The sequence below is a fragment of the Nymphalis io genome, chromosome 5 (assembly GCF_905147045.1).
Source record: "Nymphalis io chromosome 5, ilAglIoxx1.1, whole genome shotgun sequence".
Classification (NCBI taxonomy): Eukaryota; Metazoa; Arthropoda; class Insecta; order Lepidoptera; family Nymphalidae; genus Nymphalis; species Nymphalis io.
The window spans coordinates 9178966-9198086 of NC_065892.1; the positions used below are offsets into that span (position 1 = coordinate 9178966).

At 38.1% G+C, this 19121-nt stretch overlaps 2 protein-coding genes across 4 annotated transcripts; one reads left to right on the forward strand and one right to left on the reverse strand.

Annotated features, from left to right (window-relative positions):
* Positions 1 to 1074: 1074 nt before the first annotated feature.
* Positions 1075 to 2312, reverse strand: LOC126768843 (mpv17-like protein 2). Of its 3 annotated transcripts, none has more exons than XM_050487196.1 (4): positions 2134 to 2306; positions 1684 to 1849; positions 1372 to 1610; positions 1075 to 1305 (listed from the first exon to the last, which is right to left on the reverse strand). In XM_050487196.1, the coding sequence occupies exons 2-4, from the start codon at positions 1847 to 1849 to the stop codon at positions 1162 to 1164; spliced, it is 549 nt and encodes a 182-aa protein (XP_050343153.1). In that variant the 5' UTR covers positions 2134 to 2306; the 3' UTR covers positions 1075 to 1161. The 3 variants fall into 3 exon arrangements, with proteins under 3 accessions (XP_050343153.1, XP_050343152.1, XP_050343151.1); XM_050487195.1 differs by having other exon boundaries at positions 1684 to 1884; positions 2134 to 2305; XM_050487194.1 differs by having other exon boundaries at positions 1076 to 1305; positions 1684 to 1884; positions 2146 to 2312.
* An 864-nt stretch (positions 2313 to 3176) lies between these two features.
* On the forward strand, positions 3177 to 18874 carry LOC126768808 (uncharacterized). The gene is made up of 18 exons (XM_050487149.1): positions 3177 to 3795; positions 3871 to 3993; positions 4284 to 4461; positions 4560 to 4714; positions 4813 to 4968; positions 5427 to 5647; positions 5783 to 5954; positions 10715 to 10884; positions 11311 to 11593; positions 12276 to 12359; positions 13163 to 13453; positions 13857 to 14053; positions 14376 to 14460; positions 14549 to 14731; positions 14856 to 15044; positions 15600 to 15684; positions 15920 to 16116; positions 16481 to 18874. Exons 1-18 carry the CDS (start codon positions 3358 to 3360, stop codon positions 17393 to 17395), a joined length of 4122 nt encoding a protein of 1373 aa, XP_050343106.1. The 5' UTR covers positions 3177 to 3357; the 3' UTR covers positions 17396 to 18874.
* The last annotated feature ends 247 nt before the right edge of the window (positions 18875 to 19121 follow it).

Genomic DNA, 19121 nt, shown 5'->3' on the forward strand with positions numbered 1-19121 from the left:
AACACTCACAAGTAACTTTTTCTGAGTCAATTTTCGTTTAGGGCAGGATTTGTCTGTCTCCAGGGTTCAGCCATTGCGATGAGCGCTTCCGATTATCGCACAGTATCCTCTTTTCATCACAAGTAATGATTCGATTTAAAATCCCTTCATTATTGTGTCGGTTGAGGAAAGTAACACGGCAGTCGACGCGTGTTTGCAAGTTCGATTCACTCAATTCATGAGGTACCCATCGTTCAAGTTTTTTTACTTTCCCAATTAGCTTCAAGTGGATTAATACAGGTTTATCACTTACCCCGAAGCCTGCAGCTATCTCTAAAGTGCTTTGTGATGGATCCGCTTCCACAATAGCCTTTAATTCTTCATTTTCCACTTTGGTCTCCGGCCGTCCACGGGGTTGGTTCTGAAGGTCGAAATTTCCAGAACGAAAAAAACGTTGAAACAAAAAACGTACCGTGCTTTCTTTTGCGACACCAGCGCCGTACACATCATTAATCCTTCTAGCTGTTTCTGCAGCACTGGTGCCACGGTAAAACTCGTACTCGTAAATATACCGATATTTCATGTTTTCCATTGTGCGGTAATAAGCGACGCCAAAGAAAAAAATAATGAGGAAAAGACAAATGAATGACTGTTTTCAAAACTCAAATGTACCAGCTAAATGAATTTATAAATTTGAATTTGGAATTCTTAACCAAAGAGATATTTCAGATCAAAGTGGTCAGTACGACAAAATGCTAATGCAAGGACCTAATATCTTAAGTCATTAAATATATAAACATTTGCAAACTGATCTGGTATATATAAGTAAAATATATTTAATTTATATATATATATATATATACATATTATAATGTAACAATATGAATTTTCTTTTATATAAATTGAATGAAATTAAGAATACTCTTGTCTGTTATAATTTATTTGCATTAGAATGCCCATAGTAAATTTAGGAATTAAAGAAAGGAATAATTATTAATTCTTTTAAGGCTTAATTCTCTCTCGGCTCTCTGTTCTAATTATTTTAAGGCTTTGGCTTCTTAATACCTCATTTCAAAAAATACAAGATACTTGTAGGTGGAAAAAAAACCGCTTATTGAATTATAATAAATATTATTTTACTCTTTATTATTTACAAAAATATTAACTATCACTTGCAATAAATTACTTATAATGGTCAAAATGTTTCATAAATGACAAAAATACATTATATATCATTGTTGCAACATTGATATAAAATACCCTGTAGTGTGTAGGCAAGAAATAAAAATTAATAAATTGCACTGGCGGCCAGAATAGACAATCTCCCTGCAACAAAAACATTTTTTTAGAAAAATTCCAATGATTGTATTACTAAAATAAAATACTGCTTACCCCGTAAACATATCTGAATTTTTCTTTAATTTCTAAGGTGCTTTGTTCGAAAGTTTTCTTTTCCAGGTAGCCCATTCCATAGAAAAAACATAAAATTGTTAATGGAGATGCAATCAATTGATCAGTCATAATCTTTTGAGCAACTGTTTTTAAATTTGCTTTAGGTAGAAATTTATCTAAATAAATATAATAATAATGATGCATGGGGCCCATTAATGTTCCTACAAGGAGCATTCTGCCTGAAAACAAATATGCGAGTACTGTTTTATTAATCAAAAAATTAGAATGCAATTGTATGGAACTATAGTTTACCTGCTCGGGACCAGTCATATCTTTTTGGTAAAATTTTTGACTGAAATTCAATTTCTTGCAAAATTAAATCACCAATAAGCATAAAACCACCAGATGAAACACTGTTTGTAATAAGCAAATTTTTTTTAAATAAGTAATAGACACCACGATTAAAAGTTGACCTCATCTTTAACACCACAATGTTAACGATTTCAGAGGAATCTGAAAATTATGGAATAATGTTAAAACAAAATGATTTGAATTTTTTTTATTTGATCTTTTTAGTTTTTTTTTTGTGTTAACTCTATAATAGTAGTAAGAAAACATTGTATTAGTATACAACGTTTAGTATTACAATGATTTCTTTAGGTTTTTTTAAATTGTTTAGGTCTTATATAATGAACATCATAAATTACTGCCTATATATAAAAAAGTATATTGCAAAGTTCAACGTAAAACATTAAATATTACCAAAAAACTAACATATTACACAATAAAGGCGCCAGTGCTTAGTAATTTTTAAGATATTTTTACATATTGCTACTTTTGAAAGTTGCGCCTACTTTTGTTCATATTCCCTGAAAGTTAACCTATCACCATGATCACGTTTCCTTTTTGCTTCTATAATAAAATTTGTTATGACTTATGACAAGCTTATCAATTCTGACAATTCTGTAATAATTGACAATATACAAATGTTGCTGGTAATAAAATTTATGTCACAATCACAAAATACATAACTGCTATGGTCACATTATGTCGGTTAATATTCAAATGTAGCATCATTTGAATATTAACCGACAATTTATACATTGTTTGATCATATTAAACATTATTTTTTAAAATAGTAGCATTACACATACTTATTGATAGTGAATATCTCTCTATAGTAATATAGATCTATTAACCTATTTGCAAATACGTGCTCGTGATCCGCCACGCCACTCGAGCAAGTGCTCAGCGAAATATTCATGAATATGAGTGATTGTTTACACATTCGCAACAGTTCGTTTCGCCACTCGCCCTTTGGGTGTCTAATAAAATCCCAACGCAAACGTCACGAAGCGACGCGAAACACGAATCTAATAACAATCGAGTTTTACACATGCGTGCTCGTACGTAATTCATCTCGCCAGTTGCTACTCGTCAGTAGTCTCTTACTAGTAGAGTACTCGTAGTAGTAGTCTAGTACTCGTCGTAGTTGTCTTTCTTGGCAAGATGTAATTTTTTATGAATAGTACTTTAAGAAAGGAAATTCAGAAGTTCCTTGTTCAATTTCAACAACGCGAAAAAATGATTTTGTGATCATTTATTTTCTAGGGTATGCCGGGCGATGCCGGGTAGTACCCGTAAATTAACAAATCGTGTAATAACAAAATCAAAATCTGAAGGACTTATGTGTGTAGTGTTGCCTCTTACAAATAAGCTGACCGTGCGCATAATCTCGCAAAAAAGGCAATTGGTGTAATCTAAATTTTTGACACTGACAATTACACCGACAGTGACACAGAAATTATACACATTTACTTATACCTACACTCTAAATAAAAAGTGCATAATGCATAATGCAGATGCGCAGTGTTTTTCTGTAACTCAAAAATTAAAGCGAAATGCGTATGAAATTAACCTGTAAAAATAACATTATATCTAAATTAAATAAACATCTTTATTAAATTATAAAGATACTCAATAACAATGTCTCAACAAAGTGAAAATCTGGATTTTTCTGGTCTTTTTAAATTAGACGTTTTGGCACAGTTTGATATCGCAAATCACAGTTTCTCCGAAGTTGGCTTAAAGAAATTTTTAGCATTATCTAGCGACAAAGAGTTATTATTTTTATACATAAATTCACAGTTTGAAAGATTTGATCATGTGTACGATTGGGATTTCGTTGACAATCCCGTGTATTGTATGTGTTTTGAGCCAAGTGGTACATGGGTATTGATTGTCAGTGAGGAAAAAGTACTACTTGTTCCTTTTTTACCTCGGTTTATACCTCAAAATACCTTTGACTGCAAATGGTCATTGTCAAGTGTTACAGTCTTACCACTTCCTGAAATTCCAGAACCTATATCTGTAGTGTGGTGGCTTACAAAAGAATCTGAGAATATTATTATTATTGCTTCAAAGGTAAGTTTACTTTATAACAAAAAAAATAAAGCTATTTTGAAAATGGAGTTCATATTCATAGCACATTTTTTTTAGTCAGGATCAGTCATTTTCTACTCTTTGGAATCACAACGAGTTGTTGGAGAAACTAAGGTTCAAGGTGAAATAGTTGATTTGCAAATTTGTTTCGATGATTCCCTAGATCTTCTTGCACTATTAGTAAGTGGTTTCTCTGTTTTAAAGTATATATTTTTTTAATCGAAACTCTTTATTGTGGATTAATTTAAAAAAAGCAAATTAGTAATGCATGTTTTGATGAATTTCTGAAATTCTAATTTTCTCACCCTGTTAAGTAGTAAGGATTTCAGTAGGCCAAGAACTTAGAATTTAATTCTCAGCAACCAATAAGCTATTGACATTGGTGATACAAATATTGTTTATTGTTAATAATTTAAGAATTAAAATAGAAACTTAACTTACATAGTGTAAAGAGATTTGTTTCTTGTTAGATTTCAAAAGGTCCTACTCAGCAATGGAAATTAGTGTTGGAGCACAGATCTTTCGGCTATAATTGGCTCCAACAAATGCAAATTCAAAATGATAAGGAGAAGAAAGATGGTTTCATGTCGTACATTAAGCAATTATCTAAAGACAAAATAACATTTTTTACACAAAGTGGTTCTAAAGGCAAGTCCTTTTATTAATTAAATGGATTGTTTACATTTAAATTCCATTGAAATTACTATTTATAAAATATGTACCTAAGCAAAATGTACCTATTTCAGATGAAAACAAAACACAAACTGTGGAGTATGTTTTGACTCCAATAGAGTACTTGCCAAAAAACCGTAAAAATTCTAACAGTTGGGCTTTGAGTGCACAATATGTAAATGGAAGACATTTTTTAACAGCATTTGAAATAAACGAAGGGATTATTACAGTAAGTTTATCTTAAAAAGCAAAAAAGTATTATTTTCAATAGCAGATATTATTTGAAATAAATTGTATCACTCAAAGATATTCTATTAAATTCTTCAGCTTGAAAGCCCTGCTGACGATGCACCATCGAAAACTCTTAAACCTCATATTAAAAATGATGGTTTATACATTCAGGGCCTATGCTCTCAAAGATTAGTATATCTTTTAAGAAAAAATCAATTGGAAATACACAGTGCTCAGTTCTCTCAGAGTCAGGTAAATCAGTTTCACTGTATTATATTTATTTTGTTTGACAATTTGTTCATTTTAAGATTTTTAAATAAATAAATGTCATAAAGTTACATTGTCATTATGGTCTGGGATTTTTTTGTCTGAAACCCCTTGTATTCTAATAAAATTTAGTTCTTTCCTTCTATCTAAAAGGTACCAAACCTATGGTAGTAAAAGCTTGAAATGCAACTCTTTGATTTTTAATAAACATTTTGATTGATTTGTTTCATTCTGAAAAAAGTTAAAAGGAGAAAATAACATACACGGTAAAATATATTTGCATTTGCATTGATGGATACTTATCGCGATATTTCTTTGAGTTTTTATCCCTGTATTAAAATAAAATAACACATGTGTCCTATTGCAATTTTAAATGTGCATGTATGGTGTGTGATAGGTTGCTTGTGATATATAGTAAAAATTAAGTATTGAATTTTGTGCAGGGTGAAGCACTTCTTGGATTAAAAAGAGATTTCTCAGAGCTTTGGACTGCTGAATTGATCGGCAATGTTCAACGAGCGTACTTGATGTCCGCAAAGGAGCCACCTTCGATCTCTTCTGGGTGGAAGGAACCAACCTTCATGTGCGACTTGCAGCTGCCACGTTTTACATTGGAGCCGTGTCTCATCGTGACCTCCTGTGGTGCCTACGTATTAAACACCGTGTGAGGCTCTTCAATATATAAGAATATGTTAATTGTAATCAGAATCATTCTCACTTCATTATTGAACTTGATCAATAAATATGCTGAAATGATCATAGTTAGCGCTAAATAAAGTTGTAAGTCTGCCTGCTGCAGGAGCGAGCCGTGCGAGTGGCTGGTGGGGCTGATCATGCGCGGCGGCGCGGGCGCGGAGCTGTCGGCGGCGGCGCTGGGCGCGCCCGTGCCCGTGCTGCTGCGCGCCGCCGCCGACATGCTGCTGTCGCGGGGCCGCGTGGCGCCCGCGCACTACCTCTACTCGCTGTCCAAGGTCACTACTCGTTATGGGGGAATTGGTCTTCTAACGTTTCCGAAGTCGAACTCGCTACATCAAAGAACACGTTATTTATACAGCTATTACTTACCATCGACAACATTAATTTATGTAGAAGTATAAGGCCAAAACAATAAATATAAAATAAGAGTGAACTTCGACGAGTTCAAAGTATATACGCACTTTTAACAGAACCAGAATAGAACTTTACCGACTTAACGTTATCCGAAATAGGACCTATTTTAGTATGCATACGCCGAGATGGCCCAGTGGTTAGAACGCGTGAATTTTAACTGAATTTTCATGTGCTTAATTTGTGTTTATAATTCATCTCGTGCTTAGCGGTGAAGGAAAACATCGTGAGGAAACCTTCCCAAAAAAAAGATGCTTTAGCCGAGCCGTGCTACATTCACAGGCTGTTACTTAGTATGCATGTCTAGAATAAAGGAGCTTGCTCTCGCATGCTGTCTCTTGATGGTGCTGCATAAACAAGTATTTGTTTTTATTAATTGCAAGTGACACATACAACTCACGATGTTTTTAGTCTCCCTTAACACAAAATTATTTATAAAATAAACTGCCCGTAGACAATGGCGATGTAAGAAACCATTACTGAAATCGCCAATGCGCCACCAACATTGGGAACCAAGATGCTATGTCCCTTGTGCCTGTAGTTACACTGGTAGAATATCTATATCATCCGTGTAGTGACGGAGAAAGAATACATTTCACTGCCCCTCTCGTTCCCATGGGTGTCGTAAGAGGCGACTAAGGGATATCTGAGCGACCATCTGCTCATCTGGTGGTAGGATGTTAAACATCCGCCTGGCTTGTTACCACCGTACGCATGGTGAAAAACTCGTGAAGTGGCTTGCAGCCGCGTTTCGAGGTCAGCCAGCGTACAGCCAGAGCCCGAGCGAGTATTGCCGCGATGGGTGTTGGTCCAATGGAGACGGCTGTTGAACCAATGTTGGGGGAAACTGTATTGACCTGCCGGACAGGGAGACCCGAAGAAACGGCTGTTCCGCTGACCGCCCGTGGCATAGTACAGGGGCCCGAGCGTGCCTAACCAGCTCGTGAGGCTGCCCAACCAGGCCACGCATAATCTCGGGGTGGACCGTCGTGCCGGTTGGTGACCGGAAGGTGGGGTCCCGGCGGCCACTTCCGGGGGGGTTCGGGGCCCTTCCGTTCGGCGGGTCAGTGTATTTTCCTTTTGGCAACCACTTGGGGAAACACGCCTCCACACTTTGCCCATCCCTATCGTGGCAATACCTCGCTCGCTTCACGTCTCTTTTCCATATTTTTTCCCAAATGGTAGCGCAACAAAACAGAAATAACGGTCGTACAGCGGTGCACACCCCCACCATACCCTCGCTGTTTGAGGTCGAGTTCTCTAACATCCGTGGACTCCACACTAACCTCAACGCTGTCCACCACCATCTCGAGACAGCATGGCCAGCAATATTGTTTCTCACGGAGACACAAATACTCCGTCCTGCCGATACTAGCTACCTTAATTATCTCGGCTACACGCTTGAAGAATCCTTCAAAGCGAAAGCCGGAGTATGCTTGTTCGTCAGGACGGATGTTTGCTGTCACCGACTGCGCTGCTTGGAGGACCCCTCCTTCTCCATGTTGGTGGTACGTGTGGACCTGGTTCGTCCAGAGTCGAGTCTACGAGTGCCTCTACAGATCCCACAATGGTGACTTGGAGACAAGCCGATTATTTGACCATCTTAGTCGGGTGGCAGATGCTGCGCAAGAGCAATTTCCTAACGCGGAATTGATGTTTTTGGGGGATTTTAATGCTCACCACGAATCATGGTTGAAATCCCTCAAAACTGACCATGCTGGAAGGACTGCTCATGCTTTTGCTCTCACACATGACTTGACCCAACTGGTTGATCAGACCACCAGGATCCCAGACATTGATGGGCAAGCACCTTCTCTACTGGACCTTCTGCTGACTTCTCACCCGGTGGAATATCAGGTTGTGGTTCAGGCTCCTCTTGGCTCTTCGGATCACAGCCTTATATCTACCAGAGTGCCACAGGCCAAGTTGCCGCCACTAGCGGTATGCAAACGTCGTGTTTGGCGTTGAACGTTGCTGACGAGATCATGTTGGGAATGGAATACTACATTCCTAGCTCAGATCTCGTCAGTAGGAGTACGCGTAACCGTTGGTTCACTCGTGAATGTGCCGATGCTGTATCATCTAAGCAGGCGGCATATCGCAATAATGTGCTCAGGCATACGATGCCTGACATCAAAATCAGGCAACGTGATGTGCGTGCGGAGCTGCAATCACTTGATGTACGGAAAGCTAGCGGTCCCGTTGGAATACCAGCCATAGTGCTGAAGAAGTGCGCAGCGGAGCTGTCTCCTGTGTTAACGCGCCTGTTCCAACTTTCTCTCTCTTCGGGATGTGTGCCGGAGGCTTGGAGTAGAGCTAATGTGCAAGCGGTTCCCAAAAAAGGAGATCGGTCTGACCCGGCAAATTATCGGCCAATAGCTATCACCTCAGTACTTTGTAAGGTGATGGAACGGATTTTAAACAACCAACTGATCCATTACCTAGAAGATCACTGTTTAATTATGTACCTGTACCTCTGGGGTGAAACTATCGACAAGCATGGAGAATCGTTGGCTGTCAGCCTCGATATCTCCAAGGCTTTCGACAGGGTCTGGCACAGAAGTCTTCTTTCCAAGCTGCCGGCATATGGTCTGCCTGCTCAGCTATGCACCTGGATTGCCAGCTTCCTACACAAGCGTAGCCTTCGTGTTTTAGTTGATGGTTGCGCTTCACAATTCTATGTAGTGAATGCTGGGGTCCCCCAGGGATCTGTGCTATCTCCCACACTCTTTCTTTTGCATATCAATGATATGCTCTCTCTTGGGAACATACATTGCTATACAGACGATAGTACAGTGCATGGTGGATACCACGGAAGCGCAGTGGCTGGGCGAGCGGAAATTGAGGAGAGGCGGAAGGATCTTGTCATTGAACTCGATAGGACGTTAGGCCTCTGCCTCGAATTTTGCGGGCAGCGGGGCGGCGGCGGCGGCGGCGCGGCAGCGGGGCGGGCAACGCATACCTGTTCTCCAAACCAGCGGGCAGATCGCGCGGCACTATAGCGGTGTAGTGTTGTGTTCATGGTTGTGTTGTCGAGATATTTGTTTTTATTCGCGAACGAAATGTCTGAAAAACGGCGACATCTTTTTGATTCAAATTTATACCTAACGCTCGATTTATTGTGGGCAAAAGAAGAAGTGGATCCCTACTATAGGGCAAGGAAAATAAATGGCGAGTTTTATCGAAATTATGAAGAACAGAGACAAAATCCCGACAAATTCTACGACTAATAATTGGTTAATTATTCTTCTATTTTTATGGTTCACATCTTTGCTGTTCCATATGGGTGTCCTCTCAAAGATTGCCGAAATAATTAGCTCTTGCACGTCCGAAGACATTTTGATACGTCACAAAAAAAATGTACAACACTATACCTACAATGCAGACGCGCAACGCGGGCGGTCACCGCTTGACTGGAGTGCACCGCTCGTTGCCCGCCCCCGCGCCGCTCCTGCACCGCTGTATTCGAGGGCCGGTCCATTTGATTATACGCGTAAGATCCTGCCGCTCCCGCGCCGCCGCCGCCGCCGCCCCGCTGCCCGCGAGATTCGAGGCAGAGGCCTTAGAGCTCATCGCCAAATGGGGCTCTGATAATCTTGTTGAGTTTAATGCCAAGAAAAAACAGGTATGCGCTCTCACAGCGAAAAAGTCAACATTTTCCCCTCTTCCCTCCCTCTGTGGTATTCCGCTGGTGATGCAAAGCAAAATCGCCATGCTGGGGATTGACGTTCGCTGCGACCTTAGTCCAAGGGATTACATCGAGGCTGTTATAAAAACAGCTTCACGGAAACTCGGAGTTCTGAACAAGGTGCGGCGCTTTTTCACGCCACAACAACTGTGCCTGCTGTACAAAACACACGTACGGTCTTGCGTGGAATATTGCTCGCACCTTTGGGATGGCTCCGCTAAGTACCTACTTGAGGCCTTGGACCGGTTGCAGCGACGTGCCGTACGCATTATTGGCGACGTAAAGGTCACAAACACCCTTGAACCTTTACAATTGCGTCGTGAGATAGCAGCACTAAGCGCTTTCTATCGACTGTATCACGGCGAGTGCTCTGAGGAATTATTCTCTTTAATTCCTGCTACCCCCTTCCTTCTCAAGTCCACGCGAGCTGGTTCTCGATGTCACCGCCTAACTGTGACATTAATTCCATCGCGAACAAAGAAATTTAGCAACTCCTTTCTTTGTCGCACTTCCAAAAAATGGAATTCCTTACCAGCTCACGTGTTCCCCTCCTCTTACAACCCGGGTTCCTTCAAACGAGGCGTGAAGAGGCATCTTGCGGGCCGGCAAGGCGTAGGCGGCTAGTGCAGAACGTTTTTCCCGTCTGTACTGGCCGTCGTCGCGTTTGGACTCTACTACCACTTACCATCAGGTGGAGTAGTCATTTGCCCTCCCGGCAAATATAAAAAAAAAAAACTGGTGAATGGGTGGTACCAACCCAGAAGGGCTTGCTCACTGCTCTATCACATAGGACATACGACACTCTCGGCGGACATCTCGTCTCTCTTACGGTTTTAACCGTGAGAGAGACGATGTTGAAATACTTTGATATATTTGATATGTTGATGAGATGATGAGATACTTTGTCAACAGAATGTAAAAGTTTTTTCATTACAGAGTCAACCGGATGGTTGGGTAGCTCGTTTGGGTGTGTTTGGAAGACTTCATGAACTTTCGATGTACAAGCAAGTTGGTAACGTCGGGAGCCTTGGCAATGCCGCCATTACTTCTAAACTGCTTGCATTGCTCCTAAAAATTGGAACAAATAGCGAAGAAAGTTTTGACATGTAAGTATTTCTATTAATTGTTATTTTTATTTCATTCGTTCCTCGTTCGTTTTTTGTTCATTCTTCCCTTATATGTAATATTCCTTTAGTTTTTTTATATAATATGAAGGCGGACGAGCATATGGGCCACCTGATGGTAAGTGTTCACCAATGCTCATAGACATTGGCATTGTAAGAAATGTTAACTATCGCTTACATCACCAATGCGCCACCAACCTTGGGAACTAAGATATTATGTCCCTTGTGCCTGTAATTACTCTGGCTCACTCACCCTTCAAACCGGAACACAACAATACCAAGTACTGTTTTGCGGTAGAATATCTGATAAGTGGGTGGTACATACCCAGACGAGCTTGCACAAAGCTCTACCACCAGTAAAATTAATCTAATCTAATCGACTCTATATTAATTTATTATTATTTTCAGGGATGTTAAGTTCACAAATCTTAGTACAATGGAACTCCAAGAGTTAACTTCAGTGGCTGCTGCTATAGGATTGTGGGAATTGGTTCCAGTTTTCAGTATTCACAGAGGATATCCTCATTTGCTACTCAACGCTATTAAAACAAGAAGTGATATTTGCCGAGGTGCTATTGTATGCCTATTGCAAAATAAGTGTCTTGTGCCGATACTTTTGGAGGAAAACGGACAGTGGCTTTTCGACTTTATCGCTGAGAAATGCAATAAACTCGATACAATCATACTGAAAGTACGTATATTGTTTACGATATCCAATAATTCGCTCCTTGATAAGACATTGATATCTTAAACGAAGATCTTGGGTTCAAACCAGGGCGAGCACCACTGAATTTGCATGTGCTAATTTGTGTTTATAATTCATCTCGTGCTTGACGGTGAATGAAAACATCGTGAGGAAACCTGCATATGTCTAATGTCACTGAAATTCTGCCGCATGTGTATTCCACCAACCGCACTTAAACAGTGTGGTGGAATAAGTTCCAACCTTCTCCTCAAAAAGGAGAGGAGGCCTTTAGCCCAGCAGTGGGACATTGTGGGAGTGGGACATTTAGACAGCAGAGGCTGTTACTAAATACAAATTAAATTAAATAAAATATAAGTACGCCTTTATAAGTACGACATTAATAAAATCATTGCATTAGATAAGTAAGCACATTTTATTACCATGTAGTTATTACCGAGAAGTAACAACAAGAAAGTATATTTACTTTCTTTTTCTTAAATGAAATAAATATTGAAATATAATATTTTGTAATGAATTATGTTATTGTGGAAATTATGTATTGTGTTATTGCAATTAGAGCAGCGTGGTGAAATAAGCTCAAACCTTCTCCTCTAAAAAGTAGAGGAGGATTTAGCCCAGCTGTGGGACATTCACAAGCTGTTACTATAATTAATAACTATTGTTACAGCGTTTATGTTTGTGGTTGAATCCATTACAAGATCAATTGCGTCCCGTGATGCGTGACTTGAAACAAGGGATAACATCAATTTACGTAAGTTTTTCTTTTCTATCGTTTCATGATTTTTGTATGTAATAGAAATAAAATGTTTGTAAAATAATAATTATATAGCGCACGATATATCCTTGATATAGAAGAATACGATTTTTAGACTACAATTTACCTACTGGTGGTAGGGCTTTGTGCAAGCTCGTCTGGGTAGGTACCACCCACTCATCAGATATTCTACCGCAAAACAGCAGTACTTGGTATTGTTGTGTTTCGATTGAAGGGTGTGTGAATCAGTGTAATTACAGGCACAAGGGACATAACATCTTAGTTCACAAGGTTGGTGGCGCTTTGGCTATGTAAACGATGGTTAACATATCTTTCAATGCCAATGTCTACTGGCGTTGGTGATCACTAACCATCAGATTATGCTATTAATAATAATTAATATGCTCGTCCGTGTACCTTTTCTAAAAAAAATTATGAATTGTAACGAAATTAATAAGAAACATTAAAAATACAACAGATTGCATAATGGTCTGCTAATAATAAGTAGAAATAAACTTATTAAAATTACGTAATAATAAATTGTTTTAAAATAGGAAATTAATATAAAAATAATTATTTTAATAGGGAGACCGACAATTACGCAACCTTCGTTTTTAGACTACTCTATGTAACATAGATAAAAACTTTATTCAAAAGTAAAAAAAATTACAGAAACAAATAAAGATAAATTATAATTGCTCGCTAGGCGGCCTTATCAATAATATCGAGATAGATAGAATTGAGATTAAACTAAGAGAATGTTAAAAAATATATAACAGAAAGGTATGTCTTTATTCTAGGCGACAAGAATGCTACAACTTATAGCAACATTTATGCATGTCGCTTGTGCAATAGAATCTCGGCAGCCTTGTCTTGAAATCCACACGGATGTCACACAAAAGCCCGAGACATGGAAGAATCAGTTTGCTCCAAGAAGATCGGTGTCCTGTGGCCTGGGACACTGGGCGGTGACCGATGAGGGCAACGCTAAGATAATGGTTGCGAATACATCCGTCAATACAGAGCTAACCGGTATGGTTATTGACGTAGCATGCGGGAGACACCATACGCTTCTGTTGACGGAGAATGGGGTGAGTAAGAGTAATTTTCGCATAGAAGTGATGAACCGATCTGGTTTGGTTTACTTATGGTTCTCATTGTATTTTTTTCTATTGGCTATAGAGAGAGTAAGAGAGTGTAAGAAACTGAGTGTTTACTGGAATTTAAAACGACACCTTTCGGTTTCTATTTGTTTAACCTTCTTAATTTCCATACAAAATCCTCCTCTTTAATTAAAATTCGTAATTTTAGATTTTGAGATGTGAAAAAAACATGTTTAATTTAAACAATTGCATACATTTCTTTCTTCAAATTAATGAAATGAACGATGCTAACACGAGCGCGGTAATGGTCGCCGGATGCCCCTATTCCACTCGCAAGGCTAATTGGCCCGCTCGAGTGATGTACATATATGTGATGCGTGCGGTGCGGCAGGTGTACGCGGCGGGAGACAACTCGTTCGGGCAGCTGGGCGTGGGCGCGGCGTGGGCGGGCGCGGCGGGCGACGGCGCCAGTGCGGGCGGCGCGGCGCTGCACGTGCACTACGCCTGGACCGCGCCGCTCGTGGCGCTCGCTGCCGGACACTACCACTCCGCCGCCGTCGACGTCGGCGGCCGCCTCTACACCTGGGGGTGAACGACTTGGACTTTCTGTTTCAGTTGACAGTGATTACAAAGAACCTGCATGTGTCTATAATGCACAACTAGTTTGTACAGTTGGTGCAAAGTAGACATAAAAATTGACAAACTTTGAATATAACTAAATAGATTCAACTCAGAAAACTCATGCAACGAGAAACGTCTGTTATAACACTTTTTTAGTAAAGGCGGAGGGATTTAACCATTTGTACCATAAGATGTCTTTTTTTAAACACTTGTTTAGATGAAATTGAAAAATACTTATTGTTGGTTCACCAATTAATTGAATGACACCGTGATCACATTTAATTTGCAGGTGGGGCGTCCACGGACAGCTTTGCCTAGGAAGCATAGACGACCAGTACACGCCTCAACTAGTGACCAAGTTTCAAGGCAGAAAGGTGACTGTCGGTCCCCATCGATTGAATGTGAACGATTGAATAGTAAGAGATAGGTACTAAACCGTTCTGTACTACACTACATCGCCAGGTGCTGAACGTGGGGTGCGGCGCGTGCCACACGGTGGTGCTGATGAAGAACGGCGAGGTGTGGGCGTGCGGCGCCGGCGTGTTCGGCCAGCTGGGCGGCGGCGCGCGCGACAAGAGCGCCGTGCCGCTGCGCGTGCCGCTCGCCGACGCCGTCACCACCATCGCCGTCGGGTACTTCCACAACGTGAGTGCGTCGCGACAGCATTCGAACTAACGAACCATTTTGCATGATACGGGGCTTGTACTCAAAAAGTTAAGAATTACTAACTCTTATGAACATAAACCAAACCATGTGTATTAATTTCCAGCTAGCGTTAACTTCGAAAGGACAACTCTGGTGCTGGGGAGCGAGCCCGCAGCAGGTGCGCGCGACGCACGCGCGGCGCTCGGGCAGCCCGCCCGCGCCCCCCGCGCCCGCCCCGCTCGCGCTGGCGCCCGACCCGCACCTGACGCCGCAACTCGTCGACACGAGGAACGTGCAGGGAAAAATTGTGCAGGTGATTCGTCCCGCGCCATTTGTGTTGTCCTTAATTGTAGAGCCACGCAGAACTTCTTCAGCTATTCACCCTTCAATTTGCTTCGTAGAAGATGTGCAACTAAAATAAGGTTTTGGTCCTTAGCAAAAATGGTTAAATCTAACTTTTGCCGTTTAATTTTGAAACCTGACAATTCGCTGGCTTTCTCAGTGTCTGACAAAGCAAATCTTCTCGTCTTCCAGAAGAATTTGATTGCTTCGATTCGAATCGGAGCTTCTGCTTAGCGACTAGTTAATTAAGGCTGCTATTCAAAGGAGGTTCTCAAAGAATTTCCACGCTCCTTTATATATGGAGTACTCTTGTCAATTGTGCGACTCAGCCAACAAAGAAGTATAAAATGAAAGCATTAAACGGTTGCACGTAACATAAATCATAGCTTATTTCAATTTCTCGTTTCATTAAATTTTTGGTTTTTTATTTTAATAAAAACAGTTTTTTAATTATATTTTGTGTGTAAATGACTCAATCCAAAACTCCAAGTATCCAAAATATAGAATATTATTGTTTTCGTTATAGTTATCGGCTGGTTGGCATCATTCATGTATTGTCAACAACTTTGCAACGATATACTCGTGGGGACTGAATTTTGATGGGCAACTAGGTAAAGGTCTCACTCTAACTAACAAATGTTATATATTGTATGAAATAAATGATTAAAATAAAGAGTATATTTCTAAGCATTAAATTTTATGATACAGTTTAAAAACTAAATTTAAAAAAAGTTAATAAAAATAAATTTTAAATTACATATAAACTTTATTTAATAAATGAATCAATATAATAATATTACAATAATGAAACGTAAAATATATAAAAAATAATGAATTATTTCATAGGAAGTGGAGATCGTAAACAAGTACAGATACCGACGGAGGTAAAAATCCGTTCAGAGACCCAAAACGAAGCGAAGTCAAACAATTCACCTACCAAGGAGATTATAAATATGAAGGCCCTTGTAGCCTGTGGCGGGGATTTCACCATATTTATAGATGATGACGGACGAATTTATGCGACTGGAAACATGCACTTACAAGTAATTATTTAATTTTTGTTTTTAATTTTATTCGTTCCTTTTGTTTTACATTTTTATTGGAAGGCAGACAAATGGGCATCTTATGTATGTTACCACCACCTTTAGATATTGCTACTGTAAGAAATATTAACTATTCCTTAGTGTCAATGTACATCTGCATGAAATAAGATGTTATACTCTTGGGTCTGTAATTACACTATTTCTATACGAGTATTATAGTTTGCCGTTACAAAAATTAATGAGCATGGATATAGATGAAGCATCCCTTTCAATTATTTTGGGAGTTTTATCAATTTATTACATTTAAATGAACACTCATTTTTTTAACATATAAGCTTTTATAAATCACTTATTGTTTTTTCAGGCTGTCAATGAAAAAGAGAAACCGAATAATCGAGTTATTATGATGAAGACGACGAAGCGGGTGATAAAGATACCAGCGAGCAGGACCAACAACAAGTTCCTATTTCAAGAAGTAGATTTCATACATATAATGTTCCCGTTCGATATAGACGGTATTGACAGGAAGCCAATTGAACCAAGATTGAATCCATTGAACTCTCTCGCTGATTTCAAGAAGAAATCGTGGGCAGATGACGTCATTATGCTTCTCAAACCGTGGATCAATGAAGAGAATTTAACGGGAAATCTAAATATGGCCGCTAAATTAGCGTATCACAGGAAAACGTATTCGGACTGTCTTAAATATTCGCTTGATAACTTAAATCGAGGTAATCAAAGTGACCAATTCTACGTAACACACCAAGATAATTCAGAAGACGTTAATCAGCTTCGAACGAAGGACGAGTCGAAAATCGCGATCACGAATATTATGTCGAAACGTATTAAGGATATATCTATGACGATTTTGAACGAAGAACCCTACCCGATAATCGAACCCAGTACCTTTCAAGCTATACCATGTTGCTGCGATGAGTTGAAATATACAACGAAACAAATAATATCAAAATCGATCACAAACATTGCTGATATCAACCTATCTGCGCAAGCAGCTCAAATAATAGACAAATGCATTAGTATTTTCCCCGTCGACAGCAAATTGTGGGAAACCTCCTTCCGATTCGCGAAAGATTTTTATTTGAGCAATGATTTAGATGTTGAAGAATTGGAAGCGGTTCTTCGCAAATATATGGAGACCAACGCGAACACAATGGCGGCAGCTATAATGTATTCAAATGATTGCACCCAGTATAGTGAGATATTGTCTCCAAAATTTTATTTAAATATGTGCAATGAAATTTTAGACACATGGGGTTGAAGTCATTTTAAAAATACGACGGAATTTCGTTATCTATTTGTGACATATTCAGTCATTTGATGTTATAAAACGAGGGTACAATTCGATTTCAATCATATCTTCGGAAATCATTAAATATTTCAAAAGACGACGCCGTCGTTCGGTTTTTTACCGAATGTATTGTTGGTAGAAATACTGAATAGTATTGACTGATGTATAGCAATATACTATATCGAAGGTTGCAACAAAAAAAAAAAAAAAATTAACAATTTGACACATTCAAAAATTATTCTAACCGCTAGGCAAAATCTTCTCTCCCATTGAGGAGAAAGATTTTAAGATTGATAAAGTATTTATCCATAAAACTATTGAAAGTATTAGTCTTTCATATAATTATTAGCATATTTTACAATTTTAATAGCAATATGTGTTACTTGTGTGTTATAATTACAATGTGCACATTTTTTATATTTTTTTGTTATATATTTAAAAAAATGTATTAAGATGTGTGTTACTCATTAATGTGTCTCACTTTTTCTCATAATAAAGTGGACTGTATAAGAACGTATGCTAAATTTTAATTGTTAAAATTAGTTGAATTATTAATTATGAAAAAAAAAACATCACAATTCTTTAGAAATTATGTTTTAATAAGATTATTATATTAATATGTTGCCATTTAAAAACTTAGTTTGTATGGAATTTAATTATTATGATTTATAACACTCTTATTGGCCTAGCTTGAGATTGAAATCATAAATATTGTTTTTTTATTATAGTCTGTCTAATTTTTAGTACGACAGAGTGATTTTAAAAAAAGAATATCAATCTTAATCGATAATCGCGTTTTAGACAAGTGAATTAAATATTGTTATAATAAGCGTGTATAAAATGTTACTACTCAAAGAAATTAGGAGATAAAAATCTTTAATATTCGCATATCGACTTTTTACGTGGAATTTTTGATTAAGAAAAAAAGATGTTTAAGAGTTATTTAAAGTAATCTGTTGTGGCCTCAAGTAGAATAATTTTAGTTATAGACTTTCCATGTTTTAGTTATATGTTATAAATACCGTTTTTATTGAAGTTTGTTTCTCTAGTCAGTAGATATAGTAATAATTTTTATTGCCTTATTTTCATGTTTAATACGCTATTTTACCGTCCGCAGACTTATTAAAACTATTATAGAATATTTTTAAAATGTTTATTTTTGCTAAATGAAATATTACAATTGATTAATACTTGTTACTTGTATAGGTCTTATTAACATATTCCGTCTATTGATTGCTTGCTAATATATATTGTGATATGTATGATAATTTGCAACACTTAGTTATTAATCCGATTTCTTAGATATATATATATATATATATATTTTATAACAAAAATGTTGTTTTAAAGAGCTTGGCATTATTGTGAATTTATTCTAGATTATTTAAATTAATTCCATTATTTTAAATATTTATACTACACTGCTAATAATATATTATATAATTGGCATCATGATTGTGTAATGGTATATATATATTTCTGTGTAAAATTGTTTATAGTATGATTTTTTAACTTAACTGTTTTGGAATTGAAGTAAATAGCATAGCAATAGTCTTATGCTTTTATATAGAAAAATAGTGATACGATATAACCCACTCTTGTTTTACTTTTATCTACTGAAATACTTGAAAAACATAAGTCATCTCACTCTTTATTTGTTAAAATAATTATGGTTGTTTATATAGATCAAAATGGT

Excerpts from the sequence above, each read along its gene's own strand:
- LOC126768843 (XM_050487196.1), bottom strand. The coding sequence starts at position 1,849 with ATGAGGTCAACTTTTAATCGTGGTGTCTATTACTTATTTAAAAAAAAT. Across the intron at positions 1,611-1,683 it reads ATATGACTGGTCCCGAGCAG|GCAGAATGCTCCTTGTAGGA; the intron begins GTAAACTATAGT and ends ATTTGTTTTCAG. Across the intron at positions 1,306-1,371 it reads AATTCAGATATGTTTACGGG|GGAGATTGTCTATTCTGGCC; the intron begins GTAAGCAGTATT and ends TTTTTGTTGCAG.
- LOC126768808 (XM_050487149.1), top strand. The coding sequence starts at position 3,358 with ATGTCTCAACAAAGTGAAAATCTGGATTTTTCTGGTCTTTTTAAATTA. Across the intron at positions 13,454-13,856 it reads TTCTGTTGACGGAGAATGGG|GTGTACGCGGCGGGAGACAA; the intron begins GTGAGTAAGAGT and ends GCGGTGCGGCAG. Across the intron at positions 16,117-16,480 it reads CTGGAAACATGCACTTACAA|GCTGTCAATGAAAAAGAGAA; the intron begins GTAATTATTTAA and ends TTGTTTTTTCAG.